This window comes from Rhamphochromis sp. 'chilingali' (assembly GCF_963969265.1).
Source record: "Rhamphochromis sp. 'chilingali' genome assembly, chromosome: 3".
Classification (NCBI taxonomy): Eukaryota; Metazoa; Chordata; class Actinopteri; order Cichliformes; family Cichlidae; genus Rhamphochromis; species Rhamphochromis sp. 'chilingali'.
Window position 1 is genome coordinate 18383864 of NC_137931.1, and position 18582 is coordinate 18402445.

Sequence of the window (18582 nt, forward strand, 5' to 3'; positions counted from 1 at the left end):
TTGTGACCCGTGGTAGGTACCTATTTAAAATAGGACAGAGCCGTAGGCGCACAGTCAGTTTAAAAGAGTTTAATTTTTAATACAAAATAAAAGAAACAGTGTAACAGCAGCACCTAAAAACAATTAAAACGTTACCTTATTAAAAACGATAAAACTGTACGATTGCCCGTGAGACAGGACAAGCGCTGCGGGGAACAGTTTAAAAACAAATCGACATAGCACACAGGTTAAAAATGGACGGCAACTCACACATGACCCCAAATGGGTAAAACACTATAGAAAAAAAGGCAAATCTTCAGCGCCGTCTTCACTCGGGCCCCCCGCTGTGCATGCAAAAGCGGGGAGGCAAAAAAAGGATTTGTTTTCCCTGCAGCGCCTTCACCGCCTGCGAATCAATATCTGTGGTGCCTACTGATACAGAAAAAAGTAAAACAAAAAAACAAAACCATCGACAGCCGCAGCAGTCAGTCCGTCGACTTACACCAGTTTAAAACACACTGATGTGTCGGGTCCTTTGCCCGCAGCCAGAAATCCACCTGGCAAAGCAGCAGCTCGGTACTCTGTGAATAAAAGGCAGGAGATCACTAGCTGGACAATAAAACACAGGAATATTCCTCCACTGAATTGGTTTTGTTACCTGTCCACAAGTTCGTGTCACACCCTAATAAATGTGGGTCAGTGGCGATGAAGTCCACTATACCGTTCTCACGGGAGCAATGTTTCCCACCTACAAGGGTGCAAATAACTGTAAACCTCTGCCAACAGCCAGAGCTCAAGTGGTACATTTTTGTGTAACCTACCGTTCTAAAAGAACTTTAGGGGAGGACGCGTATCAGACTTTCATAGTTAAGAAACACCAACTTGCCCAACTCGGACCAAGCACTCGCAGCTTCAGGTTTGCAAAGGAATACCCAATTGCCCACACCTGCGCTTATGAAAGGAGCGAAGACCAGCTCCGCCCACCAGGGGCGGTCCCAAGTCTCCAGGTCTCACCTGTCACACTTAGAAAAAGAAATTGAATGTTGCCTTACTGTGGTCATTTTAACTCACGCAAAACTGCAAAAGCAGCTTTGCGTGATACCTTCAGTATATCCATTGTGCAGCAGGAGCAACAGTTTTTCCATGCATACACCATATAGATATTTCACTACAAGACAAGAGTGGATCAGAGAAGATTGTAACACACATACATACGTCAAAATTTTAAAATCTAGAGAAATGATGTGGAAGATTTTCGGGAAATAGCAATTTTGTATTATTAATTGGTCGACGTTCAGCAGCTCGCACAATTTGGGGCTTACGTTTAATTAATTGTGACGCAGTACAGAAAAGTTGGCAAAAGATGCAGACTGTGAACACTGGCTGCATACAAAAACAGCCAAGCAAGGACACAAGAAAGAACAGCCAGACTTTGCAGTATTGTCAATGAGAGCATGACTGATATAGAATTTTTACGACCGATACTGGTACCGATATTAGGTGATATTACAAATCTGATACATTGATCGACATTTTTTTTCCATTCAAACACACAAATCATAAACAGATTTGTCTAACATTTCCTATGAGTAATTATTTGAGTAGTTACTAAGATAATATAATAACACTGCTTAAATATCGACTCCCTTACTGTCTGCTCGGATTGGCTGGTTGTTGTTTGAAGCATTTAAAACACGTGTTGCAAACAGGAAAGTTGCAGAATGCTCTATGAACATGTGTTTGAATAAGTAAATAAGTGCTCAAACAGAGTAGAAAAGCGCTCCACAAGTAGTGGTCCATTTTCCATAAATGAAGACAATATAATGGCAGGTCGCTAATATCGGCCTCTGTTTCTGTTGTTTGTTATCTTACCTGTTGTCTTCTACAAACAATGTCCAGAAAAGCTTATTCAAGAGTTTCTGAAACAAAAATTGCAAATAAACCTTTATGTCTTTAGCCTATTGCGTTAAGGCTGTTTGGATGATTTCTTATAGTTTTTATTGGAAGTTTAATCATTTACAAATGTGCTAGAAAGGACTGTTTATCAGTTTCCCCCATTAATAAAAGTATCTTTGATACAGAATTTAATACAAAATAAAGAAATACTGATTAACAAAATCAGTTTTTTGCATGTTACTCTGCATGTTTTGAAATTTTAGGAACATAAGAAAGGGGAAAAAAATGAAACTTTTGGACTGTGGTTTTTTTCATGCTGTATTACATTTATTACACCAAAAAACAAGACTTAGAGCACCACTGTTCTTTATCAGACCTTTCTCATATCACAAAAAACTACCAGAAATACATCAGTTGAGGCAACAGCCTACTTTACATTTTCCAGACAGTTACCTGTGTTTTTCTCACACCAGTCAGAGATTACACAGACTTTGAACCTGGGAGCTGGCAGGATGAAGTCTGCTTAACATCCGATCTGACTCAACATACAGCTCTGCTTGGTATTGCTAAGAAAAGGTCAAGACAGCATGTGAAACTGTGTGAAAATGTCTAATGTCTAATGAATAACTGTATCGCTAAATGGAGTATAAGGATGTTGTAAACTCAATTCAATTTTATTTATATAGCGCCAAATCACAACAAATGTCGCCTCAACAACCCAACAATCATATGACCCCTACATATTCACACTTAACTACGACATTAAAATAGAATTTCCTTCATAAATTTTAGTTTCCAAAAACCTTTTGACATAAAAACAGTCAAACAAGTCTTTTTCCAAACCTCGCTGTCACTGATGTCCTGCCAAAGCACACTCTATAGCTGAACGCAGCACAGATAGGAAGTGCCGTCTCTCTTCTCCTCTCTGTGTGGCACAGACCCAGGAGTGGCAGGGACCCTCAAGGACAAAGGCATGGCTCACATCTACAGAGAAATACATGAATAAAGTTGTAAGCTTTAGAATTAAAGGTGCTTATTTTACCCACTAGAGGTCAGCAAACACTGAAAAACTCACAGCGTGTGTGCCTGATCTCTCTCACAGACAGGCTGGTGAGAGCCACAGAGGCCAGAAATGTGTGCGTGCTCTGGTGAGCCAGCGTGAAAGGTGTGTGCCGCACATTTTGCCGAGTCAACACCAAAGCATTGTTGAGCAGGAAGAGGCCCACATCACAGACGTGCTGATAGGTCCTACGGCAAAGGATTAGTTCAAAAACATTTGGTAGCACTTTATAATACGGCCTAAGGGTGTAATTCCCCTGTAATAAAATGGAATTTCAAAGTATTTTATCTCAAATTAAAATGTAATTATACTGTGTACTGTAAGTAAATGTAAGTACTGTGCAAGTAATTTCAGGTAGTGTGCAATGTCATGGCAATTTTGCAAAAAAACAAACACTATTTCCCAACTTGCAACTTTCAGTTCAGTGGACGTACTATGGAGTGTATTAAACCTGTCTTTTGTTTTTACATCTTTATTTTTTTCTTTATTTAATAGCAAAGGATTAATAGCAAAGTTATTCTGTTCCCATTCAAACCGTGCAATATAACCCAACAGTATTTCATCGAATGTTTGTTTCATCTCCCCATAATATCCTGCTACTCTCTTTTCAATTGCACAATACTATGTCACTTTTAGAATCACCTGCACTGATAGCTAAGATATTTATTTTTCAGGATATAGTTATATTGTTACTTCGTTAGAGTTAATTGATATTATATTTTGCACTATCCTACTGTATACTACTATTCTTATTGTATATGTTATTCCTCTGTTCTCTGTCTCTCTTGCTGCATTGAGCATGTGTATGACAAAAGAATTTCCCTCAGGTTAAATAAAGTTCTTCTTATCTTATCTTATCTTATCTTATCTTATCTTATCTTATCTTATCTTATCTTATCTTATAATGGAGCCAAGTATAACCTTTTTTTTCTCTTTCACAATCACTGTTCAAACACAACTTTTAAAGGAAGTGTCTTGTTTCATGTAAAATACCAGGAAGTTAGGCAAGATTAAGCTACCACATAATATAGTCCGCACCCAGAAAAGTGCAGCGTAGTTAGCTTGAAAGACAGGGAGATGTTGGGTTTTTTCACAAAATTAACAAAACATTAAACAGTACTTAAAATTACTTACAATGCAATTCTTCTTTCTTTCCCGTAAATACATGAAGTTATGTAATATTTAAAATACTTAATTAAAATTACTTACAGTCTGCTTAAATTTGAAATTCCATTTAATTACAAAAGAATTACACCCTCAGTTGTGGGCCGTATTAAAAAGTGTTACTAAGCATTTGAATGAAACAGACAAAGTACATACGCATGCAAAGTTACATAAAGAAGAACATTATTATACTGCAAATATACACATGGTTACAAAATAGTCTGAATCTGAGCACGTAGCAACATTGAAGAATGTAAAAATATTAGTCATACATCTGCTGTCTGAAAGAAAATTGGTGTTTTTACTTGAGAGAATCTGGTATCTGCTCATCAGGGCTCCTGTGCAGAGCAGCATCCTGAGTCATTATTAGTTGCCTGTTTTCTTCACTGAGGTTCTACACGCACACACACACACACACACACACACAAATATATGGTTTTGAGCATATATGATAAATTATTAAAGAGTTAGAGGCATGAAGAGAGAGGAAGAGCTATATGTGTTTTTTGTATTTTTTACCGGACAGCCTTGAATCTGTCGCTGCGTTTCCTCTATCAGTCTGTCTGCCTCTGAGGTGCGCTTTAACTGAACACAACAAAGTACATATGCATAAGAGGAGAGCCAGCACAGCCACAACAGAGGCATTTACATGGCTTATAGCTCTCAGTTCATGCGTCACCTTGTGTATGAACTCTCTGAACTGGAGCAGCGTGTTGAGGGCAGAGCGGAGATGTGCGTGGTCAGGATGACCGGGGTGTGTGTGCAAGGACAGAGCTTGAAGCAGAGTCACATACTCCTGCATCCTCCACACTGGGCACAGCAGCAGCTCTTGTAGGCTTCATAAACACAAACGTACTTTGAAACACTGTGGTTTGATACATGCAGGCAGGTATGCATAATAGCAAATAAAAGCGTTGTGTCTGCTCTTACCTCAGCATGTGAGTTGCAAGTGTTCTGTCTGATCTCTTCAAGAAAGCTCGAAATGATGGTTTGCTCTCCCTGCACTGACGCAAATACATGTACAGATACACCACAATTAAATTCAGATATATTTTTGTGTTTAACTATTAGAGCCGAACAATAGTGTGTACTGCATCTTCCGTAAACCAGAACAAACTCGTTTTAATCGTATACTTTATTCGTACCTGCATGAGCCACTTTGCATGGCTTTCGTAAAGGGAAGATTACTCAATAAAAAAAAATTCAACCTCAATCAAAATAAATAGAGAAAATCAATTTTCTTTTAGAGTAAAAACTACAATGTCACACACTCTCAACGCTCAGCTAGCCAAATCTGAAACCCAAAGAATACATTATGTACCATTAAAATTATTATAAACTGCAGTAATGTTTGACCTGTTTGTGCTGCTGGCCATGAAATGAAAACGCTTATATAATGCTTTTATAAGAGGTTAAAGGTGCTAGAAATACTAGAAATTGGTTATTTTAGCCCTTTGGCAGGTGGTTGCTATGCAACATGATGATGGCATTGATTGTTAATTGTCAATTGTCATGTAAACCATTTCTGCTAAATTTCAAGTTATGTACGATTAAACAAATGTTCTTTGTTTAAAAAGACACTGGCTTTACCTTATCAATGGTGTGGATGGCAGTGGTGTAGTTGTTGAGGTAGTTTGTGTAGACTTTAAGTTTTGAGCAGAACTTCACGAAAACATCTCCAATACACTTCTCTGCACCCCACTGCTGTAGCCGCACCTGTAAATCAGCCTGAAACACCCTGTGAAGTACACACAAACATGTCTCCCGTGTCATATCCACACAGACAGACAACTTAAAGGGTGGTTAAGTTGACTGTGTTACGCCTGTGTGGCCTGAGAAGGTCATCATTTCCCTCGCTCCCTTCGAGGAATGACACATCCAGGTTGTGTTTTTTTCACACTAGTGCCAATACCAGCACACATACATTTCACTGATTTGAGCATTCATTATCCTAACATCTCCTCATATCACATATTTATTTATTTATTTGATTTAGTGAATAAAATAATGATTGGCAACACACCCTGCTTGGTCTCACATCCTTGTCATTGGCCGGCAATTAGGGGCTCATCCGGGATCTAACTGATGTTTGGAGACAGTTTGCTTTGTCCTTTGACTCTTGCTCCAGGTCAGGTGGATACCGTTTCCACCTCTGACCTGGAGCAAGTGTTTTGTGGAGATTTGGCTTGTTTTGAAGTCACCTTACATATTCAATTAAATTCTATTTTATTTATATGGCACCAAATCACAACAACAGTCACCTCAAGGCACAATTACATGACCCCCTATGAGCAAGCACTTTGGCAACAGGGGAGTCACCGCACCTAGTGCTCCGTTTACCACTGGGACCACTGTTACCTTCACCCTCCACATCTTCTCGAGCTCTTCTCTGAGCCCTTGGTATTTCTCGAGCTTCTCGTGTTCCTTCTTCCTGATGTTCCTCTCATTCGGAACAGCTACATGTATATATATATAAATATATACGTGTGTGTGTGTGTGTGTGTGTGTGTGTGTGTGTGTGTGTGTATTTGTTTGTACCTGTTGAGCTCCAGTATTTGTGCAACAGGACTGAGGACAACATGGATGTCAGCATAGCTCAGAATGGCTCTGTTGGAGTTCAGAGCTGCTGTGAGAGGCTCCTTGTACACCTTCAGCGCAGACGACACATATCAAATGAATATTTCTAAATACTGAAAGCTTTCTTCTCTCTGATGTCAACATAAACACTGTGAGTGTCAAAAATGGACAAAAATGGACTTGCAGGGTTGTGGTTGCCCTTAAAATTCAACTTGTGTGGTTTGCATATATTAAATAATCGATACCTGTATTCTGGACTTGCTTAGACAGATGTATATATATGTTTTAGTTCTGAAGGAATATTGTTTTACCACTGATTGTTAAGGTCTGGCACTTGCAGATAAAAAACAAACAAAACTAAAGTATACCTTCAGCACAGCGCTCAGCTTTCCCAGATAAAGACACTCGCTGTGGTGCAGCTCTCTCGCAGCTGCACCTCTCCAATCCAGAACCATCTAAAACCAAAAGAAAGAAAAGATGAATTAATTGTTCTCCTTGAGTTTCCACTACAAGGGGCAGTTTAAAGCAGACACACCTGTGGTAGATCAGGTATCACGTTGAAGCATGTCTGTGAACCACCATCAGCTCCACTGCTGTCCTGTCCATTACCCTCTTGTCCCTTCTTCTCTTCATTCCAGTTTTTCAGAAAGATGGAAAGAAACTCCACAGGTCGGGTCTGAAGGTGTAAGAGAAGGTTAAAAAACACACACAAACACTCTTATGTGAGTTATGTCCAATTACTTTTTTCTTTTTCTGTTGAACTGGTGCATTACACAAACTGCTCTACAGTAATTCCCACCTCCTCCTCTCTGGTCAGAGCAGTGAGTCCTTCGATCAGAGCCTCGCTGAGATCTCTGGACACACAAATCTCATCAAGGCGGATTCTCTCCCACAGAAAATAGCCTAGAAAAATAGAATTTAACCAGACTGCTACTTATATAGTACTTTTCTATTTATATTTAGCACTCAAAGACGTTTCTTATTCATACAACACCTTATTCATAAAAATGCTTTTCTCTACAGTTAAATCCTTTTAACCAGGGGTTCAGCATCTTGGCCAAAGATCCACTGCACTTCTAATTAGTAGACGATCTGCTCTACCTCTACACCACGACACAAACCAACACGTACATGAAACTCACCCAGAGCTCGGCCCCTGGCCTGGAGGCTGGTCCACTGTAGCTGTAGCCCTAAGGTGCTCCTCAGCTCTACCAGAGCCTCCTCCATCCAATGAGCCTGTGCACACCAGCCCTGCAGTACAGCCTCACACACATACTGCAGGGCCGGGAGTGCTGGCTGGTTCTCTGAGAGGCCAGTAGGCACATTGCCGTCAGACCACTCGCTGAGGACTGGGAGAAGATGAAGTATGTTTAAAGAAACACACACTGTGAGGGATACTGTAGTCTACGAAACAATGACAGGGGAGGGGAATATTCCTATGCTTAGGGTCAAAGTTTAAGGGGTTACGCACTGTTCTGGAAATTCCCGGTGGCCACACCCACCGGTGCCCGAACCTCCAGACCAGTCAAAGTTGAGAGATTCTGGAGGAGAGTCACTCCTGATGCTGCAGAAGAGAAAACAGGAGGCGAAGCAGGAGGGAGCTGAAGTTAATGAGAAAATGCTGATTAGAGAGAAGAGTATGTGTGTTGTAACATCTGCTACCAGATGCAGCCAGTGGGCAGAATATGTCAATCCCTCCTCCTTCCTCAGTTGGAGCCACCATGCCACACAGTTTTTCCCAGAATTCCCTATGATCAGGAGTCAGTAGAGTCTTCTCTGATAGGCTAGAGTCTGAAAAGTCAGGGCAGAATTACATAGTAGGTCAGCAAAATAGTGTAATAGAGAAGTAATATCTCTTGGGCTAAGTTTTGGTCACTGGATTAAAATGGCAGGTACCACTTTGTTAAAATGTTTTCAAAATGTCAGCACAGGACTTTAGTCCAGTTAGTCCAGAACAAACTCCTGCAGTGTGTGCACATGAATTTACTCATTGTGATTGAGTCTCACTGTGAAGCAGGTGAATGTCCTGTGTTCCTCCGCAAGCTAGCAGGCCAATCCTCTGAGCTGGTTTCCCAGAAATAGCCCTCTCCACCTGGGTTAGCAGAGATGAGAGAGTCCCTCTATGGTCATAGAGAACCGCAGTCACACTGGGCTTCACTCCGCTCAACACCAGCTAGATTAAAAAGAGCGGACGGGGAGGAATGTTATTTATTCATCTTCCCAGTATGCATTTTATTTCTGTACTCGCGGGAGTGTTTTATGTCTGCTGTTTCAGGAAAATAAATAAATAAATAGATGATGATGTGGATTCACCTCATATGCAGGAATTCTGTTGGAGATGAGCAATAGCAGGGCAGGAGCGGATAGGTGAAGGGGAGAGACTGTGTGAGGCTGTGCAGGTCTGTAGATAAAAGACGACAGCGCTCCTCGGATCTTTCGTGTTTCGCTGAAAGATGAAAATGCATGTTGCTTTCAGCATACTGTGACATTATATTATACAGATGTTTTCACATGTGCTCACAGATAAGTTATTCAGTGTATATAAAGTATTTTGTACACTTCAATCGATTCAAAATAGACTTTGAAACCTCCAGAGCCGAAACAAAGCGGGCTACAAAAATGAGTCACTCCCAGTAGACGCCATTGTAAAATGTCACACTAAACAACAGAAATAAACATGTATACAGGATGCTACAAATATGGCTTTGGTCTCCAGGGATAAATTTCCCCTTGATAACAATGGTACAGTTGTTGAAGATTCAAAATGCAGAGTCCACTGACTGTGGTTGAAGCTAAGTGAGGTTCATCTAATATGTGGTTAGACAATCACCTGCTAATGCTGCAAGCCTGGACTTTCTCCCAGGTCTGAGGTGCAGTTGTGGGCTGTCCTCTTTCCAGGCTGAGAGAGTGGCTGGAAGAGCCAACGCTCCTCAGAGGCCAGGAGAGGGAGGGCTGAGAGACGAATGTTAGGCCAGACTTGGGTCTCCCTTTCTGGGTACCTCCACCTCTGGCTATTTCTGGCTTTGTGTAGCTGCCCCAGGGTTTCCTGGCACTCACAGATAGTCCTACAGATATCACAGATACAGTACATGCATCTGCCAGTAAGGGCGAGTTTTTACTAATCAGGAGCGTTTTGTGCTTAGCAATGAGTTGGAAAGGCAAAGATTAACTGTTTGAGAATCAATAAAATATATTAATCACATTCATTAAACACATTCAATAACATTCCTTCAGTTCAGGTTTATGTATTTAACACTAAATCATAAGATAAGTCGCTTTAACGTACAGTAAAACCAAAATGACCCCCTTTTAGATGGTGGGAATGAAGAACTCCCTCCTTCCAACAGACCCAGGGAGGGGCAGTCATCTACCATTACGCATTAGAGGTTGAAGGGGAAAGAGAAACGTAACAGAGATCATAGACAGGACAAAACACAGAATAAAAGATTGAGTAAACACTACGATTCGCTTACTAGTAACAAACCAACTGTATTCGAATTAACCAAAAAAACTATTAACTCATTCACTGCCAGCCATTGGCAGTGAATGAGTTAAACCCATTGACTCATTCACTGCCATTGACGGCTATAGACGTCAATGGCAGTGAATGAGTTAATGGATGATAACCATTCAGGCACATCTCACTGAATTATGAGACGCATGAAGGGAGTTAGAAATAGTCCAGTCTTAGTTCAGAACATCCACAATTCTGATTTGAACTTTGAACTGATATAAAAAATACAACACGTTTGACACAGGAAACCTTTGGATTTGTCTCTATATTTGTTTTCAGTCCCACAAAGCTTGTAATGACATTTATAAAAAGTTATAAAGGAAATGTCCCAGGAGCTGTTTTCACTAGTCAGGAATCAGACCATCAGGATCTCTGCCCACAACTGCTGCCCAACTCACATCTCACCAGAACCCTACAGTGCCTAGCGCAGGTGGTGGGCCCACAGAAGGCCAGGCCCCATGGGCTAACGCCCAACCACCACCAAAGTTGGTAGGCAGGTGCGTCGTGATACAATGATCACCCGCCAGGTAAGCGGACACACTGAAGAGAATATATCAGCTGACTTGCCTTGGTATCCTCCATGAACAACTTGAGGAGGTAGCCGGGGAGAGGGAGGTCTGGCTTTTTCTACTTAGAATACTGCCCCCACGACACAGACCCAGATTTTACCACCTCAAAAATGTGTTGCTATAGTTTCTACACCCTGTCATTTTTCTGTTTTTTCTTTTCCACTCACTCTTCTCCTCTCGAAGCTTTTCTCTGATTTGCTGCCTGATCCTCTTCTCCCTCCTCCTCTCTTCCTCCTCCTCTGTCATTCCTGTGCTTTGCTGGTTGAGGGTCCCATACATCTCTGCTGCCTCCCGTGGAGTGAGCCAGTCAAGTGTGGAGAGGCAAGAGACATAGTGACTTTTCCATGCACCAAACTCTTTTTCTCCAGGAGTGTAAGGAAGGAACCAGCCTCGTCTGATGCACCGGCCCGCCCACAGACAGTCCTAGAAAGAAGAAGAGGATTTAACTTGTTTCATAAAACCCCAATTAAGATGTATGAATACATTTCAGATCTCTTCAGGGCTTCTCACCTGCTCAGCTAGAACCCTCCAGTGCCAGCTGACTTGGGCAGCTTTGCAAAGGTCACGTGGGGACAGAAATGACATCACATACAGGGAGAGAAACCGAGGCAGCACCGACGTAAGGTCCACTTTAGTGACCGGAACCGTCTCAATCAGCAAATCCCGGCAGTACCTGTTCAGGTTACAGAGGTTACCAGTTTGAACTGTGCACCTGTGTACACTTTACTAGTTACAGTTTCAGGCTGAGATTAATGGTTAGGACACAAACGTGTACAATCCACTTTACCTGAGCTGTGACTTGGTGCAACGAGTGAGCAGAGAGTGCAGCAGGTGTTTCCTCTGTCTGTCCGTCCACAGATCAAACCAGTGCAGCACAAGATTCACTCTCTCCTCAAATAACTGGTATGGAAAATGGAAAAAGGATACCAACATAGACACATTCAGCGCGTGCAAAAGTCTCAAGCTACCTCTCATTTCTTAATATTTTGCTTCCAATTAGCCAGAATTTCTTGTAACTTTTTAAAGTGCTCTTGAGCAATAGTTCTCCAGGCTTTCTGCATGTCTTTCAAAGTTTTATTGGACATTGGCTACTTTTTCACTCATTTTCAGTCCAGTCCTTGTACCTGACCATTTTCAGAGGAATGCTTTTTGCTTGTTAAACCACTTAATACTGACCTAAATTCAAGTATATAAAAGGCACCTAACTTAAGGGAAGAACAACTGTTGTGTCTACACAGAACCAACTTAGCAAAAAACACTTTTAAATTGTATCTTTATGCACTTTGATACTTTGTTCTCATAACTTTAATTAAATCTACAAAATATTCCAGAACAAAACAGAACAAAAGGCAGAAGAAGAGAGAAGAAGAGCTTTGAATGTCCTTCAAGAAGCCTGAAGAACTATTCCTGAAGACTACTTAAAGACATGACAAGAAAGCTGCCTAAGAGAGTTCAGACAGTGCTGAAAAATAAATACTGTCACACCAAATATCAAAGTTGTTAGAATTGTAAAAACTTTTTTTGTGTTATATACTGTATTTCCATGTAAGTTTGCACGTTTCAGTAAATCGCTTAAGGAACTGACCTCCCAGCCCATTGTTCCTTCAGTGGGCTGGTTTCAGTCATTATGCAAATGTACTGTTTATAAGATTTGGGGAAACCTGCAGTCAGCTGAGACTGAAGAAGTCACTTGGATGAGTGACGAAACGTTTCTCCCACAAAACGCTACGTCCAGATGAAGACCAATAAAGAGTCTCTTGCTGGACATTGACTTTAGGTATGCTCAGTTCTACATTCTACATGTAGAAAATGAAATGATTGTGACAAAATACACAAGTATTTCAAATAAACTAAAATAAATATTAGGTGCTACTTTTCATTACATTTCTTGCAAACAAACGTAATGAAAGTAGAATTCTCCTGATGGTTTTATATAAGAGGTGTGGGCAGTAAATACAAGGTATGGCCTCGAATTGCATTAGTTTCCTCTGATGGTCAAATACTCAAGCTACCAATGTGCACAGAAATGCTGGCTCTATTGGAAAAACAATCAGTTTACCTTATTTAATAAACATATCTCTAAGAATAAACTTATTTTGCTGTGTTAAAAGAAGTGATTTAACTTCACCCTGTTTTTTTTATGTTTCATGCTTATTTTTTTAAACCTTCAGTTATGTTTGTTTCTCAGATACAGTAATGATGTTCCTGGGCCAATTTGACCTCGTACAGGTTTAGTTATCCAGGGCAATCCAATCCAATCAAGCAATGAATTCCAATAAACATTGTTTATATCTCATTATTAACTCCATTTCAATCAATATTTGGTCCACCTGTGTTCTTTACCCCTCACAGATCATGGTTCAATAAGGACATATTCGCTCGTTTTTCACAAAAAAAATGTACATTAAAACATTTTATTGTACATTGGAAATACCTACACGTAAAATTCACTTTTCATGACTGCTTCTTTTTTTTTGTATTACAAACATATATATTGATTGCAACTTATTAAGTCAAGCAGAAGAAGCTTCATATTTAAGAAAAATACTTTTAATTATTTATTTATTTTTGTAGATCATTTTACTTTGAAATGTGTCAATTTGATCCGCAACATAACCGGTTGGAGTGGAGTTTCAAAATTAGGAATTCAGTAGCCTTCATAAAGCCCTGCACTGTCCTGAAATGCATTAACTCTGATTTCAGTGACATGTTGTTGCTAATAGAATATCACAAAGTTTATCTGCAGGGGGTTTACCAAGGCCCACGTAGCATTTCTGACCTGCAGGTTGATCCGCTTGTTGTTCAGGGGAGTCCAGCTGCTGAAGCGGGTGTCGGACAGCAGGGCGCCGGCCTGCTGCGGCTCATAGTCCGTCCCGCTTAACTGCCACCGCTTCACCGAGTGAGGGGCTGATGTCAGGCTCGCCTCCATGTGCACAGGCGGTTTAAACACCTTTGAGGAAGCACCTTGAGTTCCGCTTCACTTAAAGTCCGATCAATTTATTTCCAGATTGATGTCTTTAAGCCAAGTGTCCACTTGCCAGGCTGCCCCTTGTGCTGTTCTGTGCAGTCAGTCACCTTAGAGACGCATCAACAAAAGGATTCCTGCATTCCTGCACGCAGCACGTTCCCCTGCCTCCTGCACATTAATAATTCAACACGCAGGGTTCACATATAAGCAATCACAAATGAAAGCATCAAATGCTACACAAACTTTATACTTAACCACTAAAGGCTTAGTGTGCCATATTTGATACATGTTTTTTAAGAGCTGTACATCATAAATGTGACCCCCTAAATCCCCCTGAAAAACCTATTGCACAATACATTTTTAAGGAACAAAAAAATGTCTGGAAAAAATATTATACAAATTTTACATATACGGAAATGTAATTATCATTATTTCGTGATTTTTTTTAATTGTCAGATGCTTCAATAAGCACTCCATTTTCTGGCAATTAATTCATGGTTCAGACTTTAATGCTTGGAGGATCAAAGAGTATTCCCTTAGAAACCTGTACAAGTGGCACATCACCTAACAATGATGATCCCAATGATCCCAAACATACTTCCAATACAGTAAAAGTAGACCCGGATAGAAAAAGAACACAATGGAAAACTATCAATTCCGCCTCCCCCAATCCAGGTACTGTTATGACCCTATTTACTCACTTCTCTATTATCTTAGTTTACAGCTGCAACCAAGAAATTCAGACAGAGAACTTTATTGAGAAAAAAAACAAACAGGTTAAACACCCCAAAAACATAGGTTAAAATACAGTGTCCAAGAAAAAAGAAAAAGAATTTACAATCAAAGCAGCATCAAATTATCTTATCAAAACTCTGAATCCAAACCTAAACTCACCTAAAATCACTTAAAGTTTAGAACCAATAAGGCAAAAAATGATTAAATTAAGGCTTGTTTGTGATGACAACATTTGGACTGTTTAGTCTTCTCCAGCGTCAAAACAACACACCAGTGATAACGTGTGCAGTGCATGCTGTGTGTCGCGTGGGTATGTGCAAATATACTGAAATGGACCAAGTCCACTCTGCAAAAATCATATGCAAAAATCGCAAACTGGAATTAACTACTCTCAGTACTCACCGGGTCCTTGTGTTATTTTTGGCTGGTTTAAGAATTTTTAAATCTATGCTGCTGTTTAAAGCTCTAATACTGAGAAACAATTAGAAACTAATGCCTAGACTTTGAAAAGTCCAGCTCTGTTTCTTACTGTGAGGAGATCAGTGCAACACAAGTGATCTACATACGTCTGATTAATGTCAAAGGAGCACGTTTACAATCACTTTCAGGTGAATGGCATCACTTTGGTTAGCAATGTATTGCAAATCTAAACTGCTTGGAAATGAGTGAACGCACTACGGCTTGGCTTTAAACAATACAGGGATCCACCAAAGCCAATATAGAAAATACAGAATACAGCACATTAGCTAAAGATCTCAGAGAACACAAACCTCCCTTGGATGCAGCCACGGCTCAGGTAAGTTAACATCCTGCTGTCTTAGTAAGATCAGACCAGAGAGATTTCCATTCAATATTAGCTATTGTTTAAAAAAAAAAAAGAAGGGGAGGAGGAGGGGGGGGGGGGGGGGGGGTGTAATGTGGTGCATCCCTATTAGATTATTTTACAATACATCCCTCCCCCTGTACAAACAGGGAACGCTTTGTTGCCATTTCCATTGCAATACATACAATCAACACTGCTGACACCTTATATATGAAGGATAGAAACTACCTAAATCAAAAATAAATTAATGATTTGTTTAAAAAAGAATTATATGCCATTAAATGTACAAAAAAGATTGAAAAAATATAGAAACTACTTTCATTGCTGAAATTTTATTTATTTATTAAATGTTAAATTAGATATTTGTTTTAAATTGCTTCTGCATTTACTTAGTAAAGAAGTCTGGATGCTTAATAATTTATGTGTATATATATGCATATTCAATTTTTTTAGCCCCAGACTTACTTTTTTTTGTTTTTTCCCCATTTGTTTATGCATTTCTGCTTCATTGTGCAGACTTTTAGCTAAAGGCAGCCACAATATGTGACAGAAAAATGCATAAAGAAATGTTTGAGGAAATGAGTAAGTAAAAACTTTCAAATGTGTAAGTCAGCAAGTTAAAATTAATATAAAGGTAAATAAGTACAAAAGCAACTTAAAGCAAATGTGCCATATATGGTCAATTTATTATTATTGTCATTTTTTTTTTTACTATATTTTGGTTCATTTAATTGCATATATACATATATATATATATACATATATATATACATACATATATATATATATATATATATATATACACACATATATACATGCATATATATATATATATATATATATACATATATATATATATATATATATATATATAGATAGATAGATAGATAGATAGATAGATAGATAGATAGATAGATAGATAGATAGATAGATAGATAGATAGATATTTTGCATTTATTTATTATGGCAGTTTCAACCCCCCATACTTATAGACCCCCATAGGTACTATAAATGAAATAGTCGGCTCAAATTTGATTGAGAAATGTTGGGACGACGGAAGTCACACGCTCGCAGTCCTCGGGATCTCTTGTGTGTCGGCTAGATTCAGTTTCTGACTGGAGAAACGATGTCAAGAAATACAAAAGTTACAGGAGCTGTTAAACGTGAGCTTATTTCAAACGTATTAAGGGCAAAGACAAAAGGATACATGGAAGAACTCAGCTCCTCCAGCTGTGGAAAAAAAAATAACATGTTTTACTTCACTACAAATGCAAAAAAAATGATTGCAGAATGACATTCCAGACTTTATCCTGTTCAGCATGAAGCCAGCTGACTAAACTCTTTAAGAGTTTAACACTTGCCGGAGGATAAGCAGCTAAATCCTCACAGGGATACTGAGTAGTTACATGACATCAGTGAACGGATTATTTGGCAACACTGTTAAACTGTCAGGCAGCATGCCACGGGCTATGAAAATAATATTTTATGAGTTATGTCACAGTGGCCTTACATTAAGGAGCAACTTGTCCATGTTGGTGTCGCAGGCTGTTTTCCTCTGATCCTCGGGCATTTCATCCACCTCACCGTAGAGGTCAAAGTGCAAGCGTGCCAGCTTCTCCTGCATCTCTCTCACATGTTCCATTTGGTCAATAGAGCACTCATTGCCTAAGACAAAAACAGTCCTCAGTTATCCGTATCTATCATATCTCTCTCTAAGTGTATAGGATAATTTCTATTACTGGATATATGAAAGTCAGTGTGTGCTCTGGTAAAACGTTCCTGTTTTTAGTGAGAATTACCAAATGCCTGTAGTTTCCCTGAGTGGAAGTCGTTGAGGAGACTGAGCAGGCCATTCTCCATCTCCTGTACATCTGAAACATCTGTGAGAAAAGAGTGCTGGACGATCGGTGTTGCCTGGCCCTGGTTCTGACTAGCTTTACCACCCAAACCCTGCTGATACCTGGGTTTATCCTTCACTCCCCTAAAACAGGCGGAAGCAAATACAGGCAGAGTACAAGTCAACAACCCCAGTTCGGTTAAGGCTGGGTAAAACTGAAAAATATTGAGGTTAAATCATTGTAACTACACTGTTACTACCTCCTGCTCTTGTTCTTTTGGCTGGAGTGAGTCCCCGTGTAGCCAAGGTGCCGTCCTCCAGTGGAAGCGCTATTCTTCCGGCCAGAGCCACCGGACGGAGGCGCCGCGCTGGTGGAAGTCCTGGGACTCTTTCTTTTTAGCTTCCGCTCCTCCATAACTTCATGTTACGGTGCCACTTGGTGAGCTGACCGGACTGGATAGGTAAAAGACGAAAAGCTGACAGGTTGGACTGTAAATCAAAGCCCAGCCCTGTGGCTAACCGTACAGAATCAGCCTGGCAGGGCAGGCAGGCTCCGTACAAACCGATGGCTTTCGTGACTAAGCTAACGCTAGCTCAGGAGCTAGCTACTCGGCTAACCTTCAAACTTCTGACACGGCGTTTAAGCCACACAGCACAAACATAAGCCGATAGATATATTTACTCCCAGTAGCAGCTGAGAAGGGTATACGTTACTTCTGTTCGTGACAGGTTGTCCACTAGATTAAAACATTTGAAAATTCATAGTAATTTCCGAATGTACCCCGCAGGTTAGGTGGCTAGCTTGCAGGTCCAAACTCTTGAAAACTTCCTGTTTTGGTAGGACGCAACGGAGCAGATTGGGGCCGAATTCCAAACCATAACGCTTCACGGCCACTATCCATAGTCAAATTACTAAGTAAAACATGCTAAATCGTGTTACACAACAACGTGGTGCCAATCAAATACAAGCAAAGCTTTATAAAAGCACAAATATACTTACTTTTGAATAAAATAATTTTTTTGACCTTCTCTGTAGAGTCCTCCTGAGGCCACCAGGGCTGCATTCCATTATAGTTTGATATGCTCTCACCGATTTTAGTACTATTTGTTCCTTGAATATTTACAAGACATTTAATATCATTCTTAAAATTAATTTCATTTTAAATGTACTTTATTAATTTCGAACATTTATTTTAGTTGTTATTTGTGAAGTTTTATATGTGAATGCTTGTTTTTATGCATTCAGAAAGAGGAATTTCTTCTTTCTTTCATGTTATTTTTTATATTAAGCACATTTTATGTAATTATTTTAAGTATAACTCTGCAGACTCGGTTATTAATTTCGTTTGAGTGAGCTAACTATGGGTATTATAGGTAGCTTAAAACTAAACTAGACTACAAAAAAGGAAAAAATAATTGAAGTGATGTGGAGAGGTTGGAAAGCTAACTAAAACAAAGTA

At 39.8% G+C, this 18582-nt stretch overlaps 2 protein-coding genes across 6 annotated transcripts; both read right to left on the reverse strand.

Moving 5' to 3' along the window:
• Positions 1 to 20: 20 nt before the first annotated feature.
• ect2l (epithelial cell transforming 2 like) lies at positions 21 to 16065 on the reverse strand. Of its 5 annotated transcripts, XR_013971007.1 has the most exons (23): positions 13539 to 16065; positions 11547 to 11659; positions 11270 to 11432; positions 10927 to 11182; positions 9507 to 9741; positions 8990 to 9122; positions 8684 to 8849; positions 8339 to 8467; positions 8148 to 8240; positions 7819 to 8025; positions 7476 to 7579; positions 7212 to 7352; positions 7045 to 7131; positions 6638 to 6747; positions 5690 to 5837; positions 5030 to 5103; positions 4779 to 4935; positions 4619 to 4684; positions 4405 to 4493; positions 2951 to 3123; positions 801 to 2859; positions 638 to 727; positions 22 to 560 (listed from the first exon to the last, which is right to left on the reverse strand). XR_013971007.1 is itself a non-coding variant. In XM_080877498.1 (22 exons), the coding sequence occupies exons 1-21, from the start codon at positions 13686 to 13688 to the stop codon at positions 2726 to 2728; spliced, it is 2928 nt and encodes a 975-aa protein (XP_080733624.1). In that variant the 5' UTR covers positions 13689 to 16065; the 3' UTR covers positions 29 to 1001; positions 2719 to 2725. The 5 variants fall into 5 exon arrangements, 2 of the variants coding, with proteins under 2 accessions (XP_080733623.1, XP_080733624.1); XR_013971006.1 differs by having other exon boundaries at positions 21 to 560; positions 638 to 2859; XM_080877498.1 differs by having other exon boundaries at positions 29 to 1001; positions 2719 to 2859.
• Positions 16066 to 16154: 89 nt separating this feature from the next.
• Positions 16155 to 17951, reverse strand: ccdc28a (coiled-coil domain containing 28A). The gene is made up of 5 exons (XM_080877499.1): positions 17383 to 17951; positions 17085 to 17266; positions 16796 to 16950; positions 16493 to 16515; positions 16155 to 16400 (listed from the first exon to the last, which is right to left on the reverse strand). The coding sequence occupies exons 1-5, from the start codon at positions 17535 to 17537 to the stop codon at positions 16346 to 16348; spliced, it is 570 nt and encodes a 189-aa protein (XP_080733625.1). The 5' UTR covers positions 17538 to 17951; the 3' UTR covers positions 16155 to 16345.
• Between the last annotated feature and the right edge of the window lie 631 nt (positions 17952 to 18582).

Excerpts from the sequence above, each read along its gene's own strand:
- ect2l (XM_080877497.1), bottom strand. The coding sequence starts at position 13,688 with ATGGAGGCGAGCCTGACATCAGCCCCTCACTCGGTGAAGCGGTGGCAG. Across the intron at positions 8,241-8,338 it reads CTGCCCACTGGCTGCATCTG|CATCAGGAGTGACTCTCCTC; the intron begins GTAGCAGATGTT and ends TCTCTTCTGCAG. Across the intron at positions 5,838-6,637 it reads CAAATACTGGAGCTCAACAG|GGTGTTTCAGGCTGATTTAC; the intron begins GTACAAACAAAT and ends TGTACTTCACAG.
- ccdc28a (XM_080877499.1), bottom strand. The coding sequence starts at position 17,537 with ATGGAGGAGCGGAAGCTAAAAAGAAAGAGTCCCAGGACTTCCACCAGC. Across the intron at positions 16,951-17,084 it reads AGGGAAACTACAGGCATTTG|GCAATGAGTGCTCTATTGAC; the intron begins GTAATTCTCACT and ends TTTTTGTCTTAG. Across the intron at positions 16,401-16,492 it reads GAGGAGCTGAGTTCTTCCAT|TCAGAAACTGAATCTAGCCG; the intron begins GTATCCTTTTGT and ends TCGTTTCTCCAG.